We start from the raw sequence: 23,140 nt of genomic DNA, 5'->3' as shown, positions 1-23,140 counted from the left end.
TCCAAGGCTCTTGCACCTAGGAGAGCTTTTTCTGCAGGCCTGCATCTTATCTTACCTTGCCTTGCATCAATCAAATGCAATCCATCAACCTACAGCCCAGGCACTCCAGGCTGAGCAGTGTTAGGGTATCTTTGACCTCGGGTCTCTTTTCTTGAGGCCCGCGTGGAGATCCAGAACAACAGACATGGGTTGGTGAAGGTCAGCACTGGAGAAGCATGGGGTACAGGCACAGGACAGCCAGAGGCCCAGATGGCACCAGGTGTTACAGAAAAGTTTATTGTCAGGATAAATAGAGACAGTACGGGGGACGTTTCAACTGCCAGTGCTGGGAGTGGAGCGTGGGCAACACCTGGAGTGAGGGGGATGGGGAGGGCGTGGGACGAGAGCACAGACTGCCAGGTTCCCCGGATTGTGCACAGTAGTCCTGCAGGCTGAATCCCAGCGGGCCTGCCTTCCCAGTGGTCCAGGTCTTTTGCTCTCAATGTCACTGAAACTGTCATTCCTTAGTGCCTTGGGGTGGAGGGGCTTGAAATATCCTGAGTGGCAGTTATCAGCGAAGGTTATCAGGGGCCATTACCACCATTGCCCCATCATTCAAAGATGGGAAAATATCATGGATGGAGAGAAAGGCTTGGCCTTCCTGCCTTTGATGGATGGTTTAGAAATGGCTGCAAAAAATTATTCCAGACTGGATAGTCCAGGCCGAATCGGAACAGCCTGGGAACCTCCATGGGAGGCTCTAACACGCCCTTGTCCACCAGCATGTAGAGTTACATAGAAACAAATCTTAGGTAGATTCTGGTGGCCCTTCTAGACTTTGCTCAAGAGACGCCTCCTCCTGAGCACTGCTGACTGCTGCACAGCCCGCATCTGTGTGTTCCTCCTCTGTCTACATTACTCACCCTTTCCCCATAAACCTGAGTCCAGGGTCTTGCACTCAGTAGCTGGGGATTTGCAATATCCTTTCCCAGTCTCCCTTGCTGGGGGGCACCAACTCAGAGTCCTCCCAGCAGAGCCTAGAAGGGATGGTAGAGAAGAACCGGGGTACAGTAGGGGGCTATGTGGTCTTGCAGGATTCTAGGCCTCCACCCTCTCTGGCACCACACTTGATTTTATCTGGCACAGAAAAGCCTAGCAACCTGCCCTCAGGACAGAGTTCTCCCGTGTCATCTCCACCCTGGGAGACACTACAGACTATCTTCTGCACCAACAAGAGAGATATGTAATACCCAGAGACAGAAGGAGCAGGGAATGGCTGGGGTCCATGTATTTCTTTCCTGGTTGGAGGATCCTGGGCGTCATGGTGGGGGCCTGGGTAGCTGCTCAAGATGTACACAGGGGAGAGCCCTATGGGTTACAAACACTGACCACACCCTTCGCTCCTTGGGTATTCCTTTTCCTCCCTCGAGCCTCCTGCTCTTTCTCTGTGGGAAAGATGGCAAGTGGGGTCTGAGCTGCCTGTGGAACAGAGGCCCTGTGGGAAGTGGGCAGAGTAGGCAGGGTGAGGCCTGTTGGACAACCCTGCCTCTCCTGCTTCCGGTTCACAACCTGCCTACTCTGGGACGGCGAGCAGTGAGCAAGAGGGCTGTGTGGACTGCAGAATGGGAGGCCTCCCCTTAACAGGCTGCTTTCACAGGTTCTCTTCAGGGTCAAGGCTCTCCATAGAGTACACAGTTCCAAGCCTTACACCTTCCTCTGGTAGGCCAGGAGCGCCAGGATGAGGGTCTTACTAGCCACTAGCCATGGCCATTCTGGGACATGTAAGCGGCCAGAGCCACCACCACAGCCACATAGAGACCGGCCCCCACAGCGATGGAGAGTGTGGCCAGGAAGAGTGCCCGGCGGGAGGTGGTGCTAGCCAGGCGGAAGTCTCCTTTGGAGATGGCCTTGCTGGTCTAGGGAGACAAAAGGCTGGTATAAGGCAACATTCCCCACGTCCAACCAAACAGCCCAGTCCCCCAGGCCCTTCCCATCCTGCAGGTGAGTGTTAAGTCCTCCAGCTGAGAGAGGTGGCCAGAGAGGCACCACCCAGACCCCTCTACACTTACCCCCTGGGAGAAGTAGAAGGCAGCGATGCCCAGGGGCCAGAAACAACAGAGCATGGAGAAGAGGGTGAGCCCCAAGTGGTCCCTGGGAGGCAGGGTGACAAAGGTGTCTTCGCTTTCGCTCTCTGTTGAGGTCGCGTCACTCTGCAAGAGAGCGGGGTTTGGTGGCAAAAGCCAGGGTCTTGCAAACCCCATCAGACTGATAAGAGTTGAAACGCAGGGTTCTTTGGCCCGCCACTAGTCCCTGGGTCCCCGTGGAGGAAGGAGATAACTGACTCCCACATCTATGCTGTGACCATACATACAGCAAATACATAGATAGATAAGTAAATAAATAATGCAGCTTTAAAAATGCAACAACCAAACAGGCAATATCCAGTGGGCACACACAGCGTAAACTTCTCTGCTGTTGAGAGTGGAGGCTGCTCTTTTTTTGTTTTGGTTTTACCACCATCGCCCAGCTTCAAGAGCCTGTGCAGTGACCTGGGGAAGAGTACTTTAGGAATTATTTCTCACCACGAAAGAATGTAAGTCTCTGAATCCAGAGATGTTTATCACAAGAGAGAGCCCAGCGAAGACGGAAGGTGAGAGGCCTTCTCAGTGCCCAAAGACCAGGTGATCAAGTTAACAAATGATGGAAGGGCTCACAGCGAAAGACCCTGTCACTTTATAAATCATCTTGTAAAACATATTAAATTGCACAGAGCGATATCAGAAAATCAGGCTATAATACTTTGTGGGAGAAAGGCAGAGAGGAAGCTTGACCAGCCACCCAAATAAAATATTTTCAAGTGATTAATCGTTGCTGTTTGCAATGGTTGCTATTTATCACTTGGGTGGATAAATAGTTAACCCAAGCTTGTACTTTCCCCTTCCTCCTCCTTCTCCTCCTCCTCCTTCTTCTGCTATAGAGTACCTTGTAGTCCATGCTAGCCTTGAACTCGTCAAGTAGCCAGAGCTGACCTTGAACTCCTGAACCTTCTGTCTGTACCTCTCAAGAGCTATGAATACAAATGTGCTTTCTTTTTTGAGCCGGGTCTTACTATGTGTGCAGGATGTCTTTGAACTCTCGATAGACCACGTTGGCATCAGATCCCTCATCTTCCTGCCTCTGCCTCCTGAGCACTGGAATTAAAGGCATGTGCCATCATGCCCAGCTTAGAATCTACATTTTATTTTTTGTTTTTTTGAGACAGGATTTCTTTGTGTAGCCTTGGAGTCTGTCTTTGAAACTCCCATACAGACCAGGCTGACCTCTGCCTCCCAAGTGCTGCAATTAAAGGCGTGCACCACCACCACCACTCAGCTAGAATTTACAGTTTAAAAACTCTACTTACCTCTTCCTCCTGGCTTTCCTCCTGGCCCTGCAGCTCCTCTTGGACCCCATAGGACACAGTGTGGATGGTGACATCCTCCTCCGTTTGGCCAGGTTCTGATCCCTGCTCCGTGGGACCCAGTGGGGGCTCCCTGGCCTCGGTGAAGCTGGTCTCACAGCTACCTGCTTTGGGCTCTTTGACCTTGTCCTTTCCCAGGAGGCAGCGAGGCCGATACCATGCCTCCACGGCCAGCTTCAGCGACCCTGGGTCTAGGAGCTGGTGGGTGCGAGCAGGACCAGCACCTCCTAGGAGGTAGGAATAAAGCTTTTCTTGGCAGGACCAGCTAGACGGGGCCTCCGTGTAGGGGTAGGAACTGTGGAGGTGGGCGGGGCTCCTTGGCAGCAGTGGGTTCTGTAATTCACTCAGTCTCTCCATGGTTCTGTCTGCCCTTGCCAGGGAGGGGAGTCCCGGTCTGCCACTCAGTCCTCACAGAGCCTGTCAGGGTAAGCAAGACAGGTAGTCACGGAGGCCAGGCTAATGGATACACGGCCTGGTGTGGTTAAACACGTGAACTTTGTGTACTAAGTTGGTCCTAGCCTTGCTTTGCCATCTGTCACCTGAGGGACCTGGAGCTGGCTATTGCTCGGCGCCTCAGTTTCTCGGTCTGTGAAGTGGGGGTGGTAGTGGCATTTCCTTCAGAAAGCTGATCCTCTCATTTCCTAACTTGGCCTATGATTAATAAGTACTCGCTATATGCCAGGCGCTGTACCGGATGCTGAGAATACAGCCGAGAGAGAGAGGCAAAAGTCAAGGGACAGGGAGGCGTGTGTCTGCTCGTCTTTAGGAGTTTATCCAGATGCAGAAGACAGCTAGAGCGCAGCGTGTCTATCCTGGAGAAGCGCATGGCAGCACTCAGACTTGACTGCAGTGCACAGACCTGACTGGGAGGCAGGAAAGGTTTTGTGTTGAGATATGGAGAAGCCAGTTTACAAGGTGGGGGAAACCGTAACCCATAGGCTGGATCTGAATGCCCTGCAAAGGTCTGGGTGTTAAAGCGGTGGCTCCCAACCTGTGGGTCACGACCCCTGTGATAACGTATTGGATATCTTGTACCAGATATTTACATAACGAATCATACCAGTAGCAAAATTATAGTTACAAAGTAAGAACAAAGTAATTTTATGGTTGGGGGTCACCACAACAGGAGGAACTGTATTAAAGGTCGCAGCATTAGGAAGGCTGTGTTATAGGCTTAGTAGTCCTCTGGTGTATGGGAAGATGGTGGAAACCTTTAAGAGATGGAGGCTGGTGGGAGGTTTTAGGTCCCGGGGTGTGGCCTTGAAGCAGATTGCTGGGATGCTGGTCTCTTGGGTCCACTCAGGCTCCTGACCTCTACAAGGGGAGCAGCTCTCTCCAATGCAGGCTGTTTGCCATGCTGGCAGCCTCGCCACAGGCGCAAAGCGTGAGGGCCTGTAGATCTTAGGCTGAAGCCTCTGAAGAGTCAAAACAAGCCTCTATTCCTCTTAAACCGACTGGGCATCTTGTCGCAGCACCGGAGAGTTTATTTCACACCGAGGGAGGTCTCTCTGCAAAGGTCCTGTGGCTGGACAAAGGACGGCGGGGATGAGAGCCTGGGCGGGGGCTGGTGTGACTCCAGGTGCAGCCAGAGGAGCCAGGGCCAAATGTGTAGTCCCGCTGAGGTCTAAGAGACCACAGACATCAGCATGAATGGTGCTCACATGCAGAGTGGACTGGACAGGGTCTAGTCTGTTCCATTTACAAAAGCAGTACAATGTCTTTTTTTTTTCCGAGCCAGGGCTTCTCAGTAGCTTTGGAGTGTATCCTGGAACTAGCTCTGTAGACCAGGCTGGCATCGAACTCACAGAGATCCACCTGCCTCTGCCACCCGAGTGCTGAGATTAAAGACGTACATCACCACTGCCTGGCTTGCTTTTTTATATGAAAAAATTAAGTACTTATTTATTTTGAGACAGGATTCCTCTGTGTAGCCCTGGCTGTCCTGAAACTGGCTCGGTAGACCAGTATCTGGTAAACTGAGGATTCTGGGAACTTCCTGATGATACAGGCCTGTAATCCCAGCTGTTTGGGTGGCTGAGGCAGGAGGACTAGAAAGTGCACGGTCCGCCTGAACTACAGAGATACTGGGAACTCAGTGGTAGAGCTGGAGATAAGGGGACGGCTAATGTTACCAGGTCTTGGTGGAAGATGGGACTAGGGGTTTATTCTCAAGTCAAGCAGGACTGTGCTCAGCTTGGCACAGAGGCTATGTTTAAGACTACAGCTTTTGCCAGGGGAGGGTACTTTCTCTCCCTCACCCTCCCCTTCCAATGTAGTTTTAGGAAGTGTGCTTTAGGTTAATCTGCCCTCAAGGGAAACTGGAAAGTTCCTGCAAGACCTAAGGCACCTAAGGGTGCTGAGGCCTGCATCTGTGCACCCCAGCTGGAGGTACATTCACCCTTCAGGCACGGATTAGGGATGCACTGGAGGGCTGCCTTCCTGCCTTCAGCCAGCTGTCTACCCACTGCCTGGGAGGCTGGCTGAAGGAAGAAGAAAAGCCACGGAGTTTGTCTCCAACAGATCCACACACTCTAGCAGGGAGGGACAGATATGGGGGCGGGGATTTTAGTCTGCAGATTTGGATCCCACCTTGATTTGATAACTCCAGTGAACTTCATGACACTGAGTTTCACTATTCAGTAAAGATCAGATGTTGCTGCTGGTGGCACATGCCTTGATCCCAGTTCTTGGGAGGCAGAGGCAGGTGGCTCTTTGTGAGTTCGAGGCCAGCCTGGTTGATCGAGTGAGTTCTAGGACAGCTAAGGCTATGCATAGAAACTGTCATCAAAAACCAAAAACAAAAGCAGATGATAATCCTTGCCCATCCCATGAGGGTCCAAAGAAGAGGCTGAGGTGACAGGGTCCCGTAGATGATACATGAGTAGAGGCTGCTGACCTTTTTAAAATCTTTTTTGACTTATGTATGTGTATGGTACATATATGCATGTACAACATATGCCTTCCTGGTACCCACAGAGACCAAAAGAATGTGTCAGATGCCCTGGAACTGGAGTTATGATGGCTCTGAGTCACCGTGTGGATGATGGGTTCTCTGGAAGAACAGCAAGTCCTCTTAACCACTATGCCGTCTCTCTAGCCAGGCAGACTGCAATCCTTATTTCTGGGTTGCAGAACTTGTCCTCACCCACTAGGGCCATTTCTGACCTCCCAGCTGCCACTCTGCTAAAGACGGGTGGAAAGTAAGTGTAGGGAGAGATTTCTGCTCCCAGGACTGAGTTTACGGGACCCCAGGACCAGGCTCTATCAAGCATTCTCAGTCAATGCCTAGGAAAGAGCCATTTCTACTCTGCCCCCAAGGGACCTAGGTGGACTCTACAAAGATAGTTCTGGAGTCACCTGAGATGAAATAGCTCCAGGAACAATGCCTGGTTAGAGGACAGAAAGGAAGTACATGGAAGAGAGGGGCATCAGGATGGGAACAGGGCACTGCGGGTGTATCTAAAGGATGCTTGGCTGCCCCGACTGACTCATCACTGGGGAGGACATGGGCCAATGCCTACGTGAGGACAAAGGAAAGAGGAGAGGCTGCCAGGGTGCTGAGCCCCTGAGAGTGGCTGCGTTGGACCCGAAGCTAGAGGAATGTCTAGTAAAGAACCACAAAGTACAACAGACGGGAGCATGTGGTCCAGTGGTCTAACTCCTGATGCACAGAGAGCACATGTGGACTGGGCTGCAGGGCTGCCACGTGCCCAGGGGCCCTGCTTAAATGTCACTCTGCTATGACTTCCATGTGGCTGTCACCCAGCTGTGACAGAATCTTCCTAGTGGAGTGATGGGACATGGAGCTTGGGCTGGGAGGCAGGTTCCAATCACAAGACAGGGCCTCATCCTTCCTCCCTGGGAGTCCATCCTGGTCTACGGACCTCTTCTGGCCTCTCCGTTTTCCTGAGTTCACCCACGAGGGGTTGCAGGAAGTGGCCACAGAGGGCCACATTTTATGATTCTATAGCCCCATGGAGCCTCAGGAGGGAGCCCCTCTTTGAACACACTGTCAAAGTAGGGGATAGGTGAATATTCTCAGAGGTCAGTGAGGTAACCATCATCATTCCCTGACATTGCCCACTGGGCAGGTTGAGAGAGGCGAGGGAAAGGCAAGATCTGTTTGGGGCAAGCAGGCAGCAGAGCCATGAAGTTAGCGTGGACTTCACGGGTTCGGCTGTGCCTTATCCCTACCCATCTCTCTGGGAACTGAGGAGGGAGCTCCCAGAGGACCTTCAGTCTCCCCTCTAGTTGGTCTTAATGGATAGCTCCTGGACCTAGGGCCTCTAGGGTGTCACTATCCATGCAGCTGAAGTGCTCAGGGGCCTTAAGGAGGAGTGGCAGCCCAGGGCATTTAGGGCAGCTACAAGCATCAAACTCACCCCTGCCCTAACCTCTACCTTACCAGGAGGCCTTGGCAAGTCTCTCCCCTTCCCTTTCATGCCCTCCCCTCCCCCCAAAGGGGATGGAGAGAAGCCTGGAGACCGGAAGGACATTTGCAAGCCCGAAGCAGGCAGGGGCAACTGACCTCAGCTCATTCCCCCGTTCCGGTCAGGCTGACACCAGCTGAGCCTCTGCAGTCTGGGCCACAGCTGGCCTTTTCTGGACTCCCTCCTTCCTAGTGCTCTGAGGGCTTTCCTCCCAGCCCCCCAGCCCCAAGCAAGGCTTTACAACCCTTCACACACAAAGATTTGTGATTTTTCCACAGTGGGAAAACGAGAAGTCATTTGAATGTCCAAGAGTCGGAAACGAGCTCAGTAAATGATGGCACACAATCCAGCGGTACAAGGGCCTTCGAACAGGCTCACAAAGAATAATGACTCGAGAAAATGCTCATTGCCATTCCAATGAGAAGGAAGAAAAGCAATCGGTGCGTGCAGCCATCTCCACTCCACCGAAATGTCAGCCGTGATTAGCCCCTGGAGTGGAAGCCCAGGAGCTCTTGTTGTCTTATTTTTGTGTTTCCCACATTTGTTTATTTACTTACTTACAATGAGCATATACTATTTTTCAATCAGGAAAAAAAATTATGGGCTTGTATTTCTTCTGAGTCAGATTACCTAAAATCCATTGAAGGTTATGAGTTCCTGCCGGATTTGGTGGCTGAGCGCACCATTAAAGCCTTTCCCTGCCCATATCCCTATCTATATTTCAACTTTTGAAAAGTCCCTGGTGGGTGGTTGCGGCCCAGAGTCCTGGATCTTTGCACAGCTGTGTCTGTTCCTCTACCCACCTCCCCAACTAGCAGAGTTTATGGCCTCATCCCAGGGACCCTATTCTGACTGGGAGAAAGGCTAGCAGGTCACCAAGTCTTCTGTGCCATTGGCCTGGCTGGGACTTTGGGCCTGATGCTTAGGTCTGCATCCCGGTGTTCTTGTCCTCAGGGTGGGAGATCAAGCCACTTCTCGCAGTCATCTCAGCTACCTGGTCTTACATGGGCTGCATGTGCCTCCTAGACTCTGGGGTGGTTGCTAGTGTACCTGCATATCTGCATATGAGTCTGTGTGTATGCATATGTGCACACACGTGCTGACGTGTATGATCTGCTCCAGAGGACAGGCACAAGAAGGCCTGGGATTCTAAAGTCCCTATAAATTACACAGGTGGAGTTGTGAGTCTGGATCCTCCGAAAGAAGAGTTTTAGGGAGAAGGCGGTGTCTCTGAGAATGCCAAGCCCTTGGTGTTGTCTCCTGACTGAGGACTAGCTGAGCCCTGAGGCTGGGGCTTTGCAAACACAGACCAAGGATGGGAAACTCTCCAGGGATCCCCCAGAGTCCAGTTGCAGCCTCCTGTGATCATGCAGAGTAACAAACAGTAGACGCCCTCACCCAGAAAATGTATGGGAGAGCTAGGAGGGGCTGACTGTAACATCTCAGCTCCCTCGCTCCCCTGAATTCTACTGGGAGAAGAACAATAACTCATACTTACTGAGCTTTTTAACCACGTGCCAGGAACCAAACTGCTCTGAGTGCTCATTTGACTCTGTAATTCTGATGGGAGTATAACAATAGGGGGTGGTGTCAGCGGAGGGCTTCTCTTCCAGCTGTGACAGTCTGTGAATGTCACATCAAACTGCCAGCAATAGCTAGGAAAGCTGGGGTGGAGGGGCACGAAGGCCCTGAAGAACCACCGAGGGTCAATGCCAGGGTCCCAGGGGAAGGGGACACTCAGAGAAGTGAGCCCAAGCTTCAGGGGCCTTTCCTGATGCGTGAGGGGCTGGTTCATTGCCAGCTGTTCACAGCTGCTTCAGGGTGTGACAAGGAAGGGGCCTCAGTAAGCACCTCACTTTTTCATCTTGGCTCCTCCTCGGTAGGAAAACACTCCAGAGGTAAGCGCAAACCAGAGACAGATCAGACCTCAGGAGAGCTGAGGACAAGCTTGGAATCCACCAACCCATGGATGTTGGTGACCTGCACGAGGTATTGCTGTTTGTCTGAGCCACAGATCCTTGGGCAGAGGATCTCAGCCTTCACAGTGTGAGACAGAGGATTCTACCTCTGTTCTAGGATAGGGTACAGCCAATTTATGGAGTGCTGGACATCAAACATGGGGCCTTGAGCATGCTAGGCAAATCACCAACTAAGCTAGTCTTAGCCCTAACTTTTTTCCCCCATGTAACTGGAGCGTGAACCTTAAGTATAGTGGGCAAGTGCTCTACCACTGAGCTGCGCCCCCAGCTCTGTATTCTTATTTATTTATTTTTTTAAATTTGAGGTAGGATTTTTCTATGTAGTCTGGCTGTCATGGAACTCACTCTGTAGTCCAGACTAGCCTCAAACTCAGAGGTCCACCTGCCTCTGCCTCCCCTGTGCTGAGATCAAAGGTGTGCACTATCACCACCTAGCACTCTTTTGAGAGTGGGCTGTCCAGGTTTACCCCTGAACTTTCAGTTCCTCCCTCCTCAGAATTCTGGGCATAGTGGCACACACCTGTAACACTAGTAATTGGGAGCCGGGGACAGGAAGTTCAGAAGTTCCTAGGGTCCTCATTGTTCTTAGGGTTCTCATTGTTGTTCATGTTCTCTGGGATTGTGATTTGTAGGCTGGTTTTCTTTGCTTTGTGTTGAAAAACCACTTATGAGTGAGTATGTATGATATTTGTCTTTCTGGGTCTGGGTTACCTCACTCAATATAATGTTTTCTAGAGCCCAACTTTTACTGGAACAATGTAAGATGGTGACAGCTATAGTTGACTTATCTTAATCTGAGCAGATGTTTTGTGTGTTTAATTTTGTTGTTTTAAGATTTATTTCTGTTTTTGGTGTGTGTGTCCGTGTCCATGTGTGTGTGGTGACATGCTGAGCTTGGGTGCCAGTCCTCGCTCTCACCCTGTTCACAAACCGTCATTTTGTTTGCGGTTATACGCATCACACTAGCTGACCCTGGAGTTCCCTGGACTCTCCTGTGTCTACCGCCCACGACCTTGTAGGAATACTGCAGTTATAGACATGTGCCACAGCATCCAGCCGTACATAACAGTTCTGAGTTCTGGGGATTTGAACTCAGGTCCACACCTGTGCCGCAAGTTTTCCCCACTGATCTACCTCCCAGCCCCCTGCTTGTTCTTGAGACAGGCCTGGATATGTTGCCAAATCTGGCACGAAGCTTGCTGTCCTCCTGCCTTTATCTCCCAAGTTCTACCAGGGCCAGCTCTTTGAACTTTATCTTAAAACTTATTTTGGAGCCAGATGTGGTGACACACACCTGCACTTCCTACACTCAGGCAAGAGATTTGAGGGGGAACTGGTTTTTAATGGGTTAAAACCAGTGAAGAAGAGAAATGGGAGCCTTAAGAAAAGATAAGGAGCATGCTAAAGATGGCACATTCCTTTAATTCTAGCATTTGGGAGGCAAAGGCAGGTGGGTCTCTGAACTTGAGGCCAGCCTGGTCTACAGAGCGAGTTCCAAGACAGCAAGGACTAAACAGAAAAATCCTGTTTCAAAAACCACACACACACACACACACACACACACACACACACACAAAGACAGAAAGAAAAAGAAAAGATGAAGAGATTTGGAGTGTCTTGGCAGCCCAGGCCCTTCAAAGGCCTGGATTCCAATAAGGACAGAGCCACTGCGAGGGTCCTGAACTATCAACCACCATCTCTCAGTGCAACAGGAGAAACACTCTGGCTCTCCTGGAATTTGTTTTGTGGACCTGGCTGGCCTCGAACCCACAGAGATCCTCCACCGCTCGGCCGGGAGACACTTTAAAACGAGAAATAAAAGCCAGGACTTCCTAGTCAGGCAGAAGATTAAACCGGAGCAAGTACACTCCAGGGAAAAGGTAAAATCTTTCGTAGGCACCAACCGCACCATCTTCCAAACAGCAACACTTAAACCAACTGTCAAGGGCTGTGACTATGGCCGCTGTTGTACAAGGTTTAGGCTGCATTGATGAATCCTGGCCTGTAAGCCAGAGAGCCGCTAAGTGAGCTTGTTCTCATTAGCTGCAGCTCACTACATCTGCCAGAGAGGGGAGAAAGCCAGGTGTGGGAACAAGGGCAAGGTGGACTGAGTAGCGGAAAATCGAACATAGCTTTTTGCTTGTTTCACCTCGGCGCCTGACACAATTGATCATCGCCATCAGGATTGTCTCCATCTGCGCCCCACGCTTCACGACAGCCTTTTGTTCTCGCTGTTGGTTTCTGGAGCATCTCTCATGGTTCGAGCTGACCTTACACTCACTGTGTAGCTGAAGCTGGCCTTACCCTCCTAGCCTTGGGCTGCTCCCTCCTGAGCATGGGGAATACGAGAATGTACCATCACACCTGCCTCGCACAACTCTCAAACATACTGTAGTCTTCTCCACTTGAAAATGAAACTGTAGGATGTCAATCAAGATGGCTCAGTGGGTAAAGGCACTTACTGCCAAGTCTGATAAACTCCGTCCAATCCCTGGGACCTACATAGTAGGAGAGAAACAACTCCTAAAAGTTGTCAGCTGACCTCCATACATGAGTTACGGCATGGGCATCCCTGCCTTCCACCCCCAATAAACTTAATATCGTAAAAACTTCAGAGTCAATCAAATCAAGGGGCTGCTGATGTGCTTTAGTACACAGGGCACTTGCCTGGGATGCGTGAAGCTCTGGGTTTGACACTTCAGAGCTGCAGGAACCCGGTGTGCTAATGTTGTAATCCAAGCTCTGCAGAGGTGGTGGAGTCAGGAGGATCAGAAGTTCAAGAAGATCCTTGGCTCATCTGGGATACATGAGACCCTGTTGCTCGGTGACAGAGTGCTGGTCTAGTGGGCACAGGACCTGAGGCGCAGGACCTGAGTTTAATCCCCAATATCACAAAGAGAGGAGAACAAATCAGTTGCCCAATTTAGCAGCAAGTACTCTCCTACTTGCCACAGTAAGCTTCCATCCATGACCCTCCTCTCTGATCTGAGGGCTGAGGCTGCTTCAAGCATAGGACACGGCGGTCGTGGGTGTGTGACTTTCAAGACTAGGTTCGAGAAGGCTGCACATCCCTCACCTTCGTTTTACTCACTGGTACCTTGAGCTGTCCTCTAGTAGCTGAACTGCTTGTGGCCACCGTGCCAGAGAGGCCATGTGTGATGTGAGCAAGGGGCTCCAGGTCACAGAACCCAAGGCCATCCTCTCAGTCATCAGTAAGATGCCAGGTGTGTGAACGGAGCATCTCGGGCTTTCTAGGTTTGCCCATCTGCTGCCAGGTGAGCCCTGTCGGGTACCACACAGAGTGGATGAGCACACAAGCCAGTGCTGCCGAAGTGTCTGACCCCGCAAAGTCATGCGTATGATGAGGTGACGGTTGCCTGAGCCATTGTGTTTTGGGGATAATTTAGGTGACGGTTGTCTAAGCCACTGTGCTTTGGGGGTGGTTTAGGCAGCAGCAGATATCAAGGACATCTTTCTTGGGGCTTTTATGCCTTCCAGCTCCTGTTCTCATCACTCCTCCACTTCCCAGCCACGTTCCTGGGAAGCGCCGCTCTCATGCTTTAGATCACAGCTTAAAGGCCACTTCCTCAGGGAGGCTGTCCCTACATCCTCAGCTTAGACTTCGGTTCCCTGGTTATCTGCACTCCGCTGCTCCACGCTCTTCCTCTCGGAGTGCTTATCACAGTCTCTATTTATATATGTGTGATTCCTTGATTAGTGTCTTTCTCCCTTACCAGATTGTGAGCTCCAGAGGGGTGGGGACTATGTATGTCTTGCTCATTCACATATCCCCTTGCTTGGTATATAGTAGGTACTCAATAGATAACCTTATGAATGAATGACAGAAGTCACGAGCAAGGGAACATGTTGTACTGTACTGTATGGAAGCTCCCTGCCAAGAAAAGACTTTCTAGGGCCATAGAAATGTCTCAGTGATTAAAAGAACTGGATGCAGCTGGGCATGGTGGTGCACACCTTTAATCCCAGCACTCAGGAGGCAGAGGCAGGCAAATGTTAGAGTTCAAGGCTAGCCTGGTTTTCAGAGCTAGTTTCAGGATAGCCAAGGCTACACAGAGGAATCCTCAAAATGCACACACACACATACATGCGCACACACGCACGTGCGCGTGCACACAGAGAGAGAGAGAACTAGATGCTTTTCTGGAGGACCAGGGTTAGATCCCAGCACCCACATGGTAACTCACAACCGTCTGTAACTCCGGTTCTAGACGATCAAACGCCCTCTTCTGGCCTTTTTGGGTTCCAGGCACACAAGTGTGCATAAGCATACATGTAGGCAAAACTTAAAAGAAAATACTTTCTAGAATCTGGGATGGAGGATGCACCTGCTGGAGACGCACTCAGCCCTCCACAACAAACGTGTCTTGGGCAGTTACTTCAGGCCATTTCTCAGGATGCAAAAATAGACAGGAAGTAGCACCTGCTGCGAGGAGGAGTGTACAGTACAGACAAGCAAACACGAGGTTTATATAGAATGGAGGATGCTGTACAGCTGTGCACCAAGGGCAAGGAACCTCTACCCCAAGGTGATGGGAACTAGGAAAGTCTCTTGTAGGAGGTGACGCGGGCGATGGGTCTCCAGGTTAGATGGGGGTCACTTAGGTGAGACAGGGAGAAGTGTTCATTCCTCGCAGAGGAAAGAAGGCTGTGGCGTGTATGGTGGTAGGGAGAGGAAGCCAGCAGGTTCAGTGGCTGGAAAAGAGCAGGTGTGGTGAGAAGGCCTCCTACACCTACAGGCTGGCAGTGATGAGCCAAAAACCGGCATATCAGGGTTTACCATGGCCTTGCCTGTGTTTTAGAGCACTCCGGATGGCAGCAGAGAGTAGAAAGGGAGGAGTGAGAGCTGGGTCAGAGTGAAGAAGAGGAGCCCTGTTGAGAGATGATTGGTGAGGGCTGGAGAGAGGGCTCGGTAGCTAAAGAGCACTTGCTACTCTTCCAGAAGACTGGGGTCTGGTTCCCAGGACCCACAGCAGGCAACTCACAGCAGTCGCATGACTTCCTGTAACTCCAGCCCCAGGGGAAATGACGCCCTCTTCAGGCCTCTGGAGAAATGTTGCACATACAGACCCGTAAACAAAACCAAACTTTGGAGGGGAGAAGACTGAGACTACTGGGCTGGAAATAACTCATATCGTTAAGTTCAGTCCTAGAGAGGCAGAGACTAGTGGACTGCTGGTGAGTTCAAGGCCAGCCCCATCTAGATAACAAACCCCAGGCAGCCAGAGCTACAGAGTGGGACCTTGTCTAGAGAAAAGGTGGAGGGGTTGACTATTGTGGCTTTGGTTTTAGTTAAAATAAATTAGGTAAGAAATCAACCAAAGATGAATACATGAAGAGAATATATTATATAGCTATGTGTGGAGGCTCATGCCTATAACTGTGCAAATAAAATAATTCAGACAAGATAAATCAGAAAACCAAATATTGTATGCTCTATCTCATATATGGGAGCACAAAAATGGCTGATCTGAATGTAGAATATTGTGGTTAATAGAAGCTGGGAAGGGTTGATAGGGTGAGCTGAAGAATGGGATCCACACGTAGTCAGGTAAGAGGGAAAAGACAGTGTGCTGAGAATTCGTAATAACCCACTACCCACTGTATAAAGATCTAGAAGAGAGGGCCTCCCAGGCTCCGGACAGGGAATGATAAGGGGACACACACTGAAGCCATAGCATGTTAATGGGGAGGGAGGGAGAGGGCGAGGCAAGGATGTGGAGTGGCAGAAAGGATGGAGAGGAAGTCAGATCTGAGGAGGGGCAGCTGTGAGTGAGGCTAAGGATGCAAGAGTTCGTGGCTAACTAGAAGAGACAGAACAATTCCAGGTTTCTGGCCAGGGAAAGAGCGATGTGATCAATTGAGACTATGGAAAGCTATGGGAACGCTCCTGGCTCAAAAGGGCAGCCAGGGCAAAGGCCACGTCTAGTTCTTCTTTAGCGTTGGGGCTGGAGAGAGAGCTCAGAAAAGTGCTTGCTGTGCTTGCATAAGGGCGGAGTTCAGGTCCCTGCTACCCACATCGAGAACAGGGCCTAGTGACAGACACATCTGTAGCTCTAGTGCTAAAGTAGAGGCAGACAGGTCCCGAGAGCTCCCAGACAAACAGCCTAGCCTAGCCACTCGGCAGTGAGACAACTTGCCTCAAAAACAACATAGAGATAACCTGAGCATGAGACCTGACGTCACCTCATCAACTTCTGACCTTCTAGCCTCCACATGCTTTTGTGCATACCCTAGCACACTTGCAAGCACACGCATACCACGCCATGCACATACAAAGGCTTATTTAGATAGCAAGATGTGTGATCTTAGAATGATAAAAGAAAAGAAAATATTAGTGGAATTCCCCCAAGACAGAACAAAAAGACAAAAGCAGGGCACATATGTAAGCAAGTCAAGATGTGGAGGAGAGCATTGGGACTGATGCCCACATAACACAACTTTGAGAAAGACGCAGGAAGACCTAGAGGAAAAAAATAGCTGAAGAGATCTCACACTGTAGTAGTAACACCATGATCTCGTCATTAACCCAATCAAAAATAAGGATGCAGAAGAAGAGAGTGTTCCCTGAGATTAAAACAGAAGACTGTATGGACTGTGAAGACCTGTGTCCTAAGCTGGAAAAAGTGAATGGGGAGAATTTGGGTGAGCCTGTTTTGAAAGTATCTTGGGAAACAAAGATAGAATTCTACCTGTTATCTGATGGATGCAATGGAAGCCCTGGATAATGGCCTCGCCTAGAGAGGTTTAAGACCTATCCAAGGACTTTTGGAGAGAAAGGGTAGCCGAGGAAGGGACAGGAAAGGAGAGGACAGAAGAGGAGCAAATCAAACAGCTGGTGTGTGTGTGTGTGTGTGTGTGCGCGCGCGCGTTTTCTTCTGTGTAAAGTGTCTTCGCTGTTGTCTTCCAGGGAGAATCAATCTAGCACCCAGGGTTCCTATGGGTAAGACTGTTCTTGTCTCAAAGCCTAACTCACCTGTGGCTAACATGGGAAACATTGCTGGGAAGACTGGATGGTGGTTCTACTACTGAAATGAGTCCCTTTTCAGGAGGAAATCAGATCTCGTTCTCAATGACACAAGCCGTCTCTCCACTTCTGAACCACTTAGAGACAAGTGGCATGTCTAACGACAGGAGATGACACACCTAACAGTCTCACTTCCTGCTGGATTTGCTGGGGGTGGGTGGGAGTAGGGACCTGGAGTGAGGGAGGCAGTAGAGGAGAAAGAGAGAGAGGGGAATGAAACAAATACAGAATGGGGGCATGGCCCAGTCTTTATTGCTCTCAGCTTGCATGGCAGGGGGGCTCCCATGTAGGATGCCAAGTGAGCATCTGAGAGAGGGCAAAGACTAGGAAGATGCAAGTTTTATGAATTAGGATGTTACTGCTTCCATGAACGAAGCCTGCTCCTCCTGTTTCTATCTTACCTGAGACCCAGGGCTGAATTGGCCTTTGGATCAGAAGGTAATTAATAATGTGCGCGTCTGCAGACATTCTTTGACTCTGCCATTATTGAATGTCATAGAGAGGAGACTTGCATGTACGTCTGTCAGTGCTTCAGCTTCTCTTACACACACACACACACACACACACACACACACACACACACACACACACTTTCTCCCCCCTCCTGCCTTGAGACAGAGCCTTGTTATGTAGCCCCCAAGACTGGCCTGGAATTCACTATGTGATCCAGATTGGCCTCAAGTTTCTGATCCTCCTGTCTCAGTCCTCAAAGTGCTAGCATTACATATGTGTGCCACCTAATTTCACCCTGTATACCCTATTTATTTTATTTTAAAATGTTTTAATTTTTTTATTTGCTGTGTATATGCGTTACCTGTGTTTATGTGTGTGCATTGGATACCCTGGAACTGGAGTTAGAGACAGGTATGATTTGTTGTATGGATGCTGGGAATTGAGCTGGGTCCTCTGGAAGACCAGGCAGTGAGTGCTTTTAACCACTGACCCATCTCTTCAGCCTTGTATGCCCTATTTCTTAACAACCAATTTTAATTTATTCTTCCTCCTCCCCAATTCTCTTCACCTAAATAACTAAGATCACACAAAACATATACTATTGCTGACTCCTGTATTTCCTCTGGGGACCTGCAGAAGAGCCAGGGGGTTAGCACAAGAATTAGCTGAGGGGGGGCTGGAGAGATGGCTCAGTGGTTAAGAGCACTGTCTGCTCTTCCAGAAGTCCTGAGTTCAATTCCCAGCAACCACATGGTGGTTCCAAACCATCTGTAATGAGATCTGGCGCCCTCCTCTGGCGTGTGGGTATACATGGAGGCAGAAAGTTGTATACATAATAAATAAATAAATCTTTAAAAAAAAAAAAAAAAGCTTCTTCCTTTAAAAAAAAAAAAAAAAAAAAGAATTAGCTGAGGGATAGATTTCCCTGGCTGGAAGAAACAAGGTATTATCTACTCTGATGACTAGAGAAACCTGGAGCCCTGGTGGCTCTGGGGTAGGTGTGGACACCCACACACCTTCAGATGGAGGGACACAGTATTTCCTTCTGCTTAGGAGCAAGGCCAATCCCCCCACAAACCAACCCTGTAGGATGTTGCCCCTGCCACTGTCACTTTGTTTTGGGGGTTAGTGACTGACCATTAACTCCAGAGAGCTGATTTTTGCCAGTGCCGCACCAGCAGCTGAGAGCCAGGAAGCGCTGATGTGGGGAAGGGGGGCTGGTCCCCCATCCTGGCTGGGCACTCAGGGGAAGTCAGGGAGGTCACTGGGATGGCTTACTCAGCTCTACCCGAGTGCCAATTAGCTAAGGTTTTTCTGAGCATGGCTGTGCCTGCCACAGTTGAGGGGAAATGATTCTAAGAGCAGCTCTTTTTTTCTTTTTCTTCTTCTTTTCTTTTCTTTTTATTTTATAAAATAGAATCCTTTCCACAAGGAAGGATTTTTCCCAACTGTTTCCTCTTGCAGTCTTCCTAGGAGGGAGATCCCAGCCAGCCAAGGTCTCTGGGGAAGGAGGATGAAAACCCTAGTCCCCTAATCCTGGATGGGGCAGTTTCTGGCCTCTAAGCTTGGAGGCTAAGGTCTTATCACCTTGTCAAGGTCTATATACCGTGACTTTTCTTGAGGAATGAGGGAAATAGGAATGTCAAATGTGTAAGTGGCCTTTTCTGCTTCTTCTAGCTTTCTTCACTCCATTCATAAAATCCACTTCATCACAGAAAGGCAATTTAACTTGTCCCAGCAGGATATTGAAAGCAGGACCCTGTATCCAAGAAGAACTAAGAAGGTGGCCGGGTGGTGGTGGCGCACGCCTTTAATCCCAGCACTCAGGAGGCAGAGGCAGGCAGATCTCTGTGAGTTCGAGGCCAGCCTGGTCTACAAGAACTAGTTCCAGGACAGGAACCAAAAAGCTATGGAGAAACCTTGTCTTGAAAATCAAAAAAAAAAAAAAAAGAAGGTGGTGGTTTGGGACAGTCTCAGGGAACTCCATAGAACACCAGACCCTTGGTGTCTTCAATCTCATCTGTTTCCAGTCTCTCCTATTATGGATAAGAGAACTGAAGGGAAGGTACCTGCCGAAGACAGTCAGAAGCAGACTTGGAACCAAACACCAGGCCCGATTTCCAGTCAAACACTTTGACTCTGATACATTTTCACAGATCATTCTTGTGTTTTTACACCCAATTATTGAGTCCTTACTACCGTCCAGGTGCTGTGGGGGAAGGAGTGTGGAGGGAAGCGGAGACATGAAAACAACACAATCCTTGCCTTCAAGGAGCTATTTTCCCTAGATCTGTGACTCCTGGGGACATAGAAAAACAAAAACTATGAGTCAGACTCTCGCCCTATATTATCTTCTATAGGTGTGGATGGGGGAAGGGAGCAGGAAGTCCTTTTATTTCCTGAAGATTTTTAAGTTTTCCCTCCTTGTTTCTGGGACCCTCTGGAGGCTGCAGGCAGAAGGAGGCCCGGCCAGACTGCAGAGGGGATGAAGATGGCAATGGCCAGAGCATCCTCAGCAGGCCTGACTAGGGACGTGAACACTGAGAGCAGCTCCCTGTGGGGAGATGTGCCTCTGACAAATTTCGTTACTTCATGGACTCTCAAGACAGGTCCCTGAGGTGGGCAGATGCCCAGAGTTCTTATCCTCACTGTAGGAATGAGGAAACTGAGGTTTAGAAGCGTGGGTAACTGATGCCAGCGATTGGAAGCTGCCAACCGGGGCTTTTTGTACCCTCAAGGGGTGGAAACTGAGCTAGGGTGGAGGGTGGTAATGAGTTGGTGTGAAGCCAGTGGTCAGCCACAGGAGTAAGCTACTCTTCCTGGATGCAGTTTTCCCCGCATCGGTCCATTCTGCCACTCACAGAACTCTGTGTTCAAGAACTGGAAGCACTTTGCAGGCCTGAATGAGCTCATTCAACACACTCTTGCCAGAAGGAGAGAGAACTCCAAATGGAGGTTCTGTCCAGGGGCATCAGCATTCAGGCATATAATAGAAAGCCAGACCCAGCAGGCTTTCTACTTTGTCCTCCTGAACCAAGCAAAACTGCCCCCCTTTCATGAGGACAAGGGCCACAGGATAAAGCCGAGGTACCTTCTGGCATCAATTCTTTCCTCAGAGAGATGGCTTAAACAGTCCAGAGGAGATAGACACCCCCCGCTCTGCATACATACACTTCCTTGTCCCAAGGGCTATTTCCAGGGCAAAAAAAAATCTAAAAGCAAGGAGATCACAGTTTCTCCAGTCCCCCCGGTGCCAGGTTTGGATAGGAGAGAGGAGCTGAGTGAAGCCCACTCAGATTTTACCAATGTCATGGAATCTTGGAGACCGGGGTACAAGGGAGTCCGGGAGACTCGCATCAGTGTTCCCGCAACCAGTAAGCAAGGTGTCTCAGAGCTGTCCCAGGTCGGGGTCAAGGCCTGGTGGGTGGTAGAGGGTCAAGGTGCCTAGGTGCCTACCACAGTCCAGGTCCCTCAAGTCCCTCCTAGCGTCACCCTGCAAGGAGGTGAGGAGCGGGGAGAGACCTGGCCAGAGCTCTAAAGGAGCTCAAGGACCTGTAGGGGGGTCGGAGCTTCATTACTGCGAGGGCTCCCCCAGCTCTTTCCAGGTCACTGGGTGCCTAGTTCTGCGCTCCCGCTGCGCCCCCAGACGGCTCCTTACCTGTCGCGCTGCGGACCGTCCCGCCTCCTCGCGGGGCTCGGGGACCGGGCATGGGCCGGCGAGCGACGGTGTCCCCCGCCTCGCAGCCGCGATGGAGCTTCCAGGAGAGCTCCCTGCTCCCGGCCGCGTCCCTGTCGCTGTCGCCGCCGCAGTTTCAGCACCGTGGACAGCTCCCACCCGCCCGCCACCGCCCCGCGCGCCGGGCACGGTCCCGGGAGCCCCGCATCCCGGCCCCGCCGCGGCTCTGCGCTCAGCCCCAGCCCGAGGCGGCTCCGCGCTGACTTCAGGGAGCGGCGAGGAGGGTCCCCGCCTCCCCGCCTCCCACCGCCACTGCCTCTCTCTCTCCTCCGTGCTCCCTTCCACGCTCCAGAATCAGCCCACCAGGCACTCCGGACCCAGCTCCCGGGAGGGGCGGGGAGGGGCGGGGCGGGGCGGGAAGTCGGGGAGCCCGGAGGAGGCGGCGGTGGCGCGAGGGGCGCGCAGCTGGAACCGGCTTTTCTGCTTCCTGGGGCCAAACCCACTACCCCAGCCCTTCTCCCTTGCCTCCTTCCGCGCCCCAGAAGCGATGCAGGCGGCCTTTGGGCTTCTTAGAGCATTTTGGAGCTCCTATACTCCCAAGCTCTGAGTTCTAATTATTGATCAGTCCTAAAAGGAGAAACAAACAAAAATCATTTATTGAATGCCTACTAAAATCCAGACACCATGCCAGGTTATTTATTTATTTATTTAACCAATGTAATCTCATTTATTTTCTTAACAATTTACTAGGCACCCTCTGACTCCCAAATGTGGGTGAGAATGCTGAGCTCAACACAGCTTAAATCTCTGGATTTGGTGATGTCGGTTCTGTGTTGGGAAGCACACAGGGTTCAAAGACCATGGGTCCAAGTTTTGGTGACAGCTTGTCCCACTCACTGTATGACCCGGAGGAAGTTACCAAACCCATCAAATCCTGCAGACAGAATCCACATATGAGGGGTCATGTAAGGACATACGTGACACACTGGCAGCCAATAGGCCCAGTGGGTGAGCCATCTCGGCAGCTCTCCCAGGGGGAGGCCTGAAATCTGACCATAGGGTTCTGGCTTCTACGTGTTCGCCTCTGTGCAACTCTTTTTCTGTGCCCCGTTTTCGGCTTCTTTTTTATTTAGAGCGGGGATAGCTCTCCCATGGGTGCTGTGTATGGATAAAGATACTTCTCACACCCTCCCCTCTATTCACGGCACGTCTTGAGATTCTTTGCCGTACCCAGAGGTCAGGAGAAAAGCATATTCTCATCAAAGAAAGGTAAGTAGGGTCAAGCAAATGACACTCCAGAGTGGGGGTGGCTGAAGGACCCTGGGAACCAAAGTCTGCAGTGATCCCCTTATGGCCCATTCGAGGATGCCACAGAAGACTGAATGGTGAGATGTAGGTCATCTAAGGCGGTTCCCTTTAGCGCCTAGCACGCAGAGAAAGGGCCAGGACCTGGATCCCATGGTTAATGAGGAGACTGGGTCTCATCCCCTTCAAACTGGGCAGAGAGCTCTGGTGGCCAGGGCTCTGTCTCAAGTCTGGTATTAGAGGCCGGCTTTCTCTTCCTGACATTGCCCACTAGAGTTATGGCAGGCAGGCTGTGGGGCCACCATGCCTCATGCCCCCACCCCACCCACGGCCTTATGTCCTGTGTCACTTGGTTTTGCTGAATGCCTGGGCAGTTTACTGAGTTACTAATCGGAAGGGTAATAATAATAAATAAAGCCGGTAAAGCAAAAGTAGCATATAAACTTCAAACACTGACGTTGGTAATTATGAGCTGTTGTCTGGAGGGAAGGCTCTGAGAGAGGCCTTTAGTTGGCAGTGTGCCAAGGGCCACAGCCTGGGCTCCAGGGAACCTTAGGTGCTAGGCTTGCTTTGCCACATACTGTAAGTACAGGCAGTCACCTAATCTTCCTGGCCTTTGCCTCCTTAGAATTCTCTTTTTTATACTATTATTATTATTATTATTATTATTATTATTGTTTGTTTTTTTTTCGAGACAGGGTTTCTCGGTGTAGGTTTGGTGCCTGTTCTGGAACTAGCTCTTATAGACCAGGCTGGTCTCGAACTCACAGAGATCCGCCTTCCTCTGCCTCCTGAGTGCTAGGATTAAAGGTA

The 23,140-nt window shown here is 50.7% G+C and overlaps 1 protein-coding gene across 1 annotated transcript; it reads right to left on the bottom strand.

Moving 5' to 3' along the window:
- Positions 1-252: 252 nt before the first annotated feature.
- On the bottom strand, positions 253-21,222 carry Syndig1l (synapse differentiation inducing 1 like). Its single transcript, XM_057782874.1, has 4 exons — positions 21,005-21,222; positions 3,383-3,856; positions 2,049-2,189; positions 253-1,895 (listed from the first exon to the last, which is right to left on the bottom strand). The coding sequence occupies exons 2-4, from the start codon at positions 3,794-3,796 to the stop codon at positions 1,737-1,739; spliced, it is 714 nt and encodes a 237-aa protein (XP_057638857.1). The 5' UTR covers positions 3,797-3,856; positions 21,005-21,222; the 3' UTR covers positions 253-1,736.
- Between the last annotated feature and the right edge of the window lie 1,918 nt (positions 21,223-23,140).

The sequence above is a fragment of the Chionomys nivalis genome, chromosome 10 (genome assembly GCF_950005125.1).
Source record: "Chionomys nivalis chromosome 10, mChiNiv1.1, whole genome shotgun sequence".
Lineage (NCBI taxonomy): Eukaryota > Metazoa > Chordata > Mammalia > Rodentia > Cricetidae > Chionomys > Chionomys nivalis.
Note: the sequence above shows the minus strand (reverse complement) of the source record. Positions and strands in the feature narration are given on the sequence as shown.

What these genes read in the sequence shown, in the direction of transcription:
- Syndig1l (XM_057782874.1), bottom strand. Translation starts at nt 3,796, where the DNA reads ATGGAGAGACTGAGTGAATTACAGAACCCACTGCTGCCAAGGAGCCCC. An exon ending in AGGAAAGCCAGGAGGAAGAG is followed by an intron (nt 2,190 to 3,382) that starts GTAAGTAGAGTT and finishes GCTCTCTTGCAG; the next exon opens with AGTGACGCGACCTCAACAGA. An exon ending in CCTTCTACTTCTCCCAGGGG is followed by an intron (nt 1,896 to 2,048) that starts GTAAGTGTAGAG and finishes TTGTCTCCCTAG; the next exon opens with ACCAGCAAGGCCATCTCCAA.